Raw genomic sequence first — 7424 nt, 5'->3', positions numbered from 1 at the left:
GATCCGTGTGAAGTGCCTGGTAATGACGAGAGAGTTGTCGGAATTTTAGATCTTAAAGTTGATGGTAAAGTGGATAATGTGGATGCTAATCAAGATTTTGAAGAATTTGATTGTGAAGAGATGTTGCGCCATATGGAACCAGAAATGTTAAGTTCTGTGGGATCGCAGAAAGGGCTATCTAAAATGGAGGGACTGGAAAGTGCCTCAAAAGAACCTTTATATGATGAATCAAAGGGTTGTGACAAAGAGTTTACTACACTGCGTACAGTTCTAGAACTTCTGAAGTTGAAGGCTAGCGCCGGATGGTCTGATACTAGCTTCACAGATCTTTTGAATTTTCTGTCTCAATTACTACCAAAACCCAACAAACTACCAACAAGCACTTATAAAGCGAAGAAGCTTATATCTCCCATAGCTCTGGGTGTGCAAAAAATTCATGCATGTCCGAACCATTGTATTCTGTATCGTGGCGATTTTGAGAACGCATCAAGATGCCCAGTTTGCAATGTCAGTCGATACAAGAAGAGCTACAATCAAGACTGTGTAAAAAAATTCCCGAAGAAAAATAAAAACAAGAAATCCACTATTGGACCTGAAAGTGACGATGACACTTTTGATGACATGGATGGGAAAAAGAAGTCAAAGAACCCAGCTTTGGTGATGTGGTATCTTCCAGTAATTGATCGCTTAAAACGTTTGTTCTCAAATCCTAGGGAGGCTGAGCTTATGCGTTGGCATGCTGAAAATCGCAAGCAGAATAACAAACAGATTCGACACCCTGCTGATGCATCACAATGGAAAAATTTCGATCTTATGTATCCTGAGTTTGCCAAAGAAACCAGAAATGTAAGATTTGCTTTGGGTACAGACGGAATGAATCCATTTGGTGAAAAAAGAAGTGTACATAGCACCTGGCCCGTGACTTTAACGATGTACAACCTTCCATCATGGTTGTGTCACAAAAGAAAGTATATTATGTTGACTATTCTTATTCAAGGTCCGAAATCAGCTGGTGTTGATATTGATGTGTTCCTAGAACCTCTTATGGAAGATATGACAAAGCTCTGGAATGAAGGAGTTAGAATATGGGATGAGTATTGCCGTGAGTATTTCAACTTAAGAGCAATTATATTTGTTACCATCCATGATTCTCCCGGTGGCGCCACACTATCAGGGCAAAAGACTAAAGGAAAGAATGGTTATGTAGTGTGCGTCGATGGAACTGCTTCCATGTACCTTAAATCATCCAAGAAGTTGGTGTTTATGGGACACAGACGGTTCTTGATGAAGCAGCATAAGTACCGAAAGATGAAAGAGGAATTTAACAATCAACTGGAAAGTGAAGGTGCACCAAAGCCTTATAGTGGGAAACTTGTTTTTGAAATTGTAAAGAACATTCATGTTGTATTCGGAAAGGGAAAAAACAAAGGAGAAAAGAGAAAGAGAACTGACCCTTCAACTTACACAACTTTCAAGAAGCAATCAATATTTTTCAAGTACCTCCCATACTGGAAGGATATGGAAATTTGCCACATCATTTATTTGATGCATGTAACAAAAAATGTTTTTGACAGCATCATTGGAACCTTGCTGGGCATGCCGAGTAAGACAAAAGACGGACTTAAATCACGCAATGATCTAGTAGATCTTCAAATCAGACCGGAACTTCATCCAGTGGATAGTGGCAAAGGGAAGCCTTACCTCCCCCCAGCTAGCTACAACTTGTCAGTTGAGGAGAGAACAAAGATTTGCAAATGTTTGCGTAGGGTCAAAGTGCCCACAGGTTTCTCATCCAATATCAGCAGACTAGTCAGGATGAAGGACTTGTCTCTATTTGGCTACAACTCTCATGACTGCCATGTGATGATGACGGTGTTCCTCCCAATTGCGGTAAGAGCCCTCGAAACAGAGCATGTCAAAGTTGTCATCACACGCTTGTGTTACTTTTTTAATGCGGTTTCACAAAAAGTAATAGCTTTAGAAGACTTGGACTATCTAAAGGCATACATCATCGAGACTATGTGCAAGCTTGAAATGTGTTTTCCTCCATCATTTTTTGATATGCAAGTATACCTAATCATACATCTCGTGGATCAGATAAAAATATTAGGGCCACTATATTTACATCATATGTTTCAGTTGGAGCGATACCTGGGAGTATTAAAAGGTTATGTGCGAAATCGCGCTCACCCAGAGGGTTCAATCATGGAGGGATACACTACAGAAGAAGTGATTGAGAGTTGTATAGATTACATCAGTGACGGAACAATGATAGGTGTGCCTGTACCTAAACATGAGGGTAAACTATGTGGGAGAGGGAGAATGGGCAAGAAAACTTTTCGCGTTGAGGATTACAAGCTAGTACATTGTGCTCATGGTAGTGTACTACAACATCTCATGATAGCCGAGCCTTACATAGAGGAACACCTGAATGAGCTTCGTAAAGAAAATCAGAACCGCACAGAGGACTGGATCATGAGGGAGCACAAACATCGTTTCAGCGAATGGTTAATGGACAAAAACATCCCATTCGGAGACTCTTCGGAAGAGAAAACAATGAAGAATTTGGCTTCTGGGCCATCGTGTTTTGTGACATCATGGCAAGCATATGACATCAATGGGTACACATTCTACACTAAATCAAAAGACATGAAAAGTGTTGCACAAAATAGCGGTGTTCGTATCGATGCTTTTGACCTACATGGACAGAAGACCACATATTTTGGATTCATAGAGGAAATATGGGAACTTGATTATGGCCCAAGCATGAAAATACCCTTATTTAAGTGCCAATGGGTACAACATCCCGTGGGGGTGATAGTGGATAACTACGGACTCACACTGGTAGACTTAAAGAAAGTAGGATATAAAGATGACCCGTGGGTTCTCGCCGAATGTGTTGCACAAGTGTTCTATGTACTCGATCCAGCAGATGAGAAGATGCATGTAGTTATTTCTGGAAAGCAAAAAATTGTTGGAGTTGAGAATGTGGGAGACCAAGATGAGGAATACAATAAGTATGAAGAGATGTTCGTCTTTAACGGTCCAGAGAGAATCAAGCGTGTGGAAAAGAAAATTGATAAGAACTTAAAGCCATACATGCGGAAAAATGGTAGTTCATGAAAAATTGTATGAATCAAATTGTATTTGTTATCATGTATGATCGACTATGAATTGTGGTTGCCAATTAATTCAAAATCTCTCTAGTTATCTATGTGTGCTATTATAATTCATTTAAATTGTATTTACATATTATTGTTAAAAATTAAATATTAATTCATTTAAATTGTATTTGCATATTTCTGTTAAAAATTAAAATTATTTTCATATTTAAATTGTATTTTCATATTTTTACAATCACAGGCGGTTTTGTCTTAGGGTCCGCTTGTGAAAAGGATAGAGCACCACAGGCGGTCCTAAACAAAAACCGCTTGTGATACTATTACATCACAGGCGTACTGAACCGCCTGGGACATCACAGGCGGTTTTCTAACCGAACCGCCTGTGATGTAAAAAGCCTACCGCTTGTATAGAGTCAAATTGTACTAGTGCACATATACCACTAATACATTAATAAAATCGAACTAAACAATAATACTAATCACACACACTAATCAAACAAACACAATTACAAATATATACTAATTTCGGCGGCAATTAAATAACGACCGCCGAAAATATGAAATAAAATACGAAAAATACATTTCGATGGGGAAGAGCTTGGCGACGACGGCGGAGTGGTTGCATGCCCGTGGCCGGTCAACAGAAGGTTAGAACGGCGGCGGACAACGGTGGCCGCTCGAGGCGGCGCTGGCGTCGACGGGATGGGGCGGGCGGCGCTGGGCGGGGGCAGGCGGCCCTAGGAGCTGCGGCGGGTGGTAGTCGGTCGCGCGGGGCAGAGAAGAAACAGATAAAGGAGTCGACTGGCCATTTTAAAAGCTTAATTTTCGGCGGACAGGGTTGACCGCCAAAAATAAGTTGTTATTTTCGGCGGCTGTGTCAGTGGCCGCTGAAATAACCTTATTTTCGGTGGCCAGCGTAGTAGCTTATTTTCGGCGGCTAGGGTCTGGCCGCCGAAAATAAGTGTGACCGCCGAAAATGGTGCACAGACTGTTGTGATGGACAGTGCAGATCGGCCTAATAGACCCAAATTGGTGTTTCAAAATTTTTAGGGAACATTTATTAGCAGACTGCTGTGGTTTTATATTTTTTAGCATTATTTTGTTTTTCAACAACCCCCGATAACAGATTTTGAGGAAAAAAAGTTTAGTGACCTCTTGAAGTTGTTCTAAAAAAACATCCCGTGTAGGTGGGGTCCCCAAATGTCTACGGTCGGTGGTGGTCCCTAGCTAGCACGATACGAACTCAACTGTTGTAGCAATCTGGCTCAACAACATCCGCCGCAAAACACGAGAGATGCGTTGAGCCAAGCAACGGAATTCTCCAGCTCCAGGTATATTTTGGATCGACCCAACATCAACCAAAGGCGTACTATCAAACTACATCTCACCTGCCGTACACGCCCTCGTCGTTGGTGGGTGCCGCCGACTCGATCGAGTGCGCCGTGTGCAATATCAGGACCCGGTAGGCGCTGCGGCGCATGCATGCTGCGGCCGGGTAGATGATCCCGAGTTCCGGCTGAAAACTTCCCTTCCTATCCTACCCGCAGCAAGGACTGCGTGCACATCTTAGCAGCGGGATTGGAGTAGCGGTCCGAGTCACGCTGCTGCACGCGCGGGCGGTCGTTGGAGTGGCCGACTGCGAGATCGATCGGAGCAGCTCGGGACGGGAACCCGGCCGCGTCCGTGCGTGACTCCATGGAGAACGGCGGCCGCGTGGCCGCGATCGCCGTGCCTCTCCTCGTCTCCGCGCTCTTCGTCGCAGCCTTTTTGCTGCCGCCTTACTCCTCCTCCTTGGGCGGCGGCGGCGGCGGCGCCGAGTCAGCCAGCATCCGGGAGCACTTCCTGCGGCACGTTCCGCAAAAGCCGTCGCGGACGCCGCCGGTGCCGAGCGCGCAACTCGCCGGGAAGGTACGTACACGCCGTGTCTTCAAACGCAACGCGGCGTCACGGAAATCACGCAACACTCTGCGGGATATATATATATATATCGTCGTTCCTCTCGCGTTTGATCGTTCATACGTGTGCATCAGGTGAGCGTCGGGCCGATCGAGGAATCCCTGGCCCGGTCTCGGGCGGCCATCCGCCGCGCGGCTCGCGGGGCTCCAGCAGCGACTGCGGCGGCGGAGAACGCTCGGCGTCGGCGGAGCTTCAAGGACGTCGGCGACGCCTTCGTGCCGCGAGGCGCCATCTACCGAAACCCCAGAGCTTTCCACAGGTAAACTAAACACGTATGCGTTACTGCAGTTCTCTTCTCTCGGATATATGGCCAGATCTCATCGAACGCACGCACCAATAGATAGATGATTTTTTTATTAGTATTATTATTTACATAGACACAATCACACAAAGCATATATGTGTACTCGGTAGTCGGTACTCCCTTTGTCCCTTCATGCACAAATCAATAAAGATTCAATCTTGAAACCATGCAGGAGCTACCTGGAGATGGAGAGGAAGTTCAAGATATGGACGTACAGGGAAGGAGAGCCGCCGCTGGCGCACCTCGGCCCGTCCGCCGACATCTACTCCATCGAGGGCCAGTTCTTGGAGGAGATCGAGGACCCCCGGAACCCCTTCGCCGCGCGCGACCCCGGCGAGGCCCACGCCTTCCTGCTCCCGGTCAGCGTCTGCAACCTCGTGCACTACATCTACAGGCTCAACACCACGGCCTACATGGCGCACATGCGCCGCGCGCTCGCCGACTACGTCGACGTCGTCGCCCACAAGTACCCCTACTGGAACAGGTCGCGCGGCGCCGACCACGTCATCGTCTCGTGCCACGACTGGGCGCCTCTGGTCTCCGAGGCGAACCGGGAGCTCTACGCCAACGCGATCCGGGTGCTGTGCAACGCCAACACCTCGGAGGGCTTCCGCCCGCGCAAGGACGCCACGCTGCCGGAGGTCAACCTCGCCGACGGCCTCCTCCGCCGCCCCACGCTCGGCCTCCCGCCCGAGAACCGCACCACGCTCGCCTTCTTCGCCGGGGGCATGCACGGGCACATCCGCAGGGCCCTGCTGGGGTACTGGCTCGGCAGGAAGGACCCGGACATGGACATCCACGAGTACCTCCCCGCGGGGCAGGACTACCACGCGCTCATGGCCAGGGCCCGGTTCTGCCTCTGCCCCAGCGGCTTCGAGGTGGCCAGCCCGAGGGTGGTGGAGTCTGTGTTCACCGGCTGCGTGCCCGTCATTATCTCGGATGGGTACCCGCCGCCGTTCAGCGACGTTCTGGACTGGAGCAAGATGTCGGTGACCGTGCCGCCGGCGAGGATACCGGAGCTCAAGGCCGTACTCAAGGGGGTGTCCGAGCGGAGGTACCGGGTGCTGCGCGCCAGGGTGCTGCAGGCGCAGCGGCACTTCGTGGTGCACCGGCCGGCGCGGCGGTTCGACATGATCCGCATGGTGCTGCATTCCATCTGGCTCAGAAGGATCAACGTTAGGCTCCCATACTGACGCAGCTTTCGGTCAGCTTCATTCATGTGCTCAATTATTGTACATTATTCGTGTCTTCCGGTTTTATTTCGGACATGTATTGATATAGTAGGGTTTTTTTTTGTTGACCGTCAAATGTGTTATCTTGAGTTGAAGATTATACGGTTCTAGCTATCTTTTATACAGCTATATAGGGTCTGCAACAGCCCCACCAATAAACGTGAATCTGGCATTTACTATAGACGAATCTAAGGTTTACCATAAAAATTGTAAGGTTAAACTCTAGCTTCAGATTTAGTGAAGAAGGGAAATTTTAGTGGAACAGACATTTGGTATCGACCCCTGATATTATTAGTAGAAAAAAAAATCTATGCATACAAGATACAAAACCATAACTTTGCAATCTCTCACATCTATTACACGTAGATCCACACCAACAGAAAAAAAAAGATGCCAAACACTTGAGGAGCTACAAAGAAGTGGTTTTGCATCTCCCATACATAGAATTTTTTTCAATGTTAGTAGGGGTTCGAGTTGATTGGCGTAAACATCAACCTAGACCATGAGAAGAGTATTAATATCGAACCGGTTAGCTAGTCCCTAGTCCCGATAGAAGTTAAGAGCATCTCCAAAAGCTCCCCAAAAGTCTTCTCTAAATCTATTTTTTTGGGAAAAACACAAAAACATGTCTCCAACAGTTCCCCTAAAGCGCCCCCAACTTTTTCATAACCCTTAAAACTCCCTCATTTGTAGCTACAAATGAGGGGTTTTTTGGGCTCCCCAGAAACAAATTGCTGCTTTAAGAGATCTGTTGGAGAAAGGATTAAAATTTACCTTCACTTATTATTTAGATGTCCCTTAAAACTGATTT

At 47.0% G+C, this 7424-nt stretch overlaps 1 protein-coding gene across 1 annotated transcript; it reads left to right on the top strand.

Moving 5' to 3' along the window:
* The first annotated feature begins 4444 nt into the window (after positions 1-4444).
* Positions 4445-6727, top strand: LOC103627408 (probable glycosyltransferase At5g20260). Its single transcript, XM_008647702.2, has 3 exons — positions 4445-5030; positions 5153-5337; positions 5554-6727. The coding sequence occupies exons 1-3, from the start codon at positions 4818-4820 to the stop codon at positions 6572-6574; spliced, it is 1419 nt and encodes a 472-aa protein (XP_008645924.1). The 5' UTR covers positions 4445-4817; the 3' UTR covers positions 6575-6727.
* The last annotated feature ends 697 nt before the right edge of the window (positions 6728-7424 follow it).

This window comes from Zea mays, chromosome 5 (assembly GCF_902167145.1).
Source record: "Zea mays cultivar B73 chromosome 5, Zm-B73-REFERENCE-NAM-5.0, whole genome shotgun sequence".
In the NCBI taxonomy this organism is placed as follows: Eukaryota; Viridiplantae; Streptophyta; class Magnoliopsida; order Poales; family Poaceae; genus Zea; species Zea mays.
Note: the sequence above shows the minus strand (reverse complement) of the source record. Positions and strands in the feature narration are given on the sequence as shown.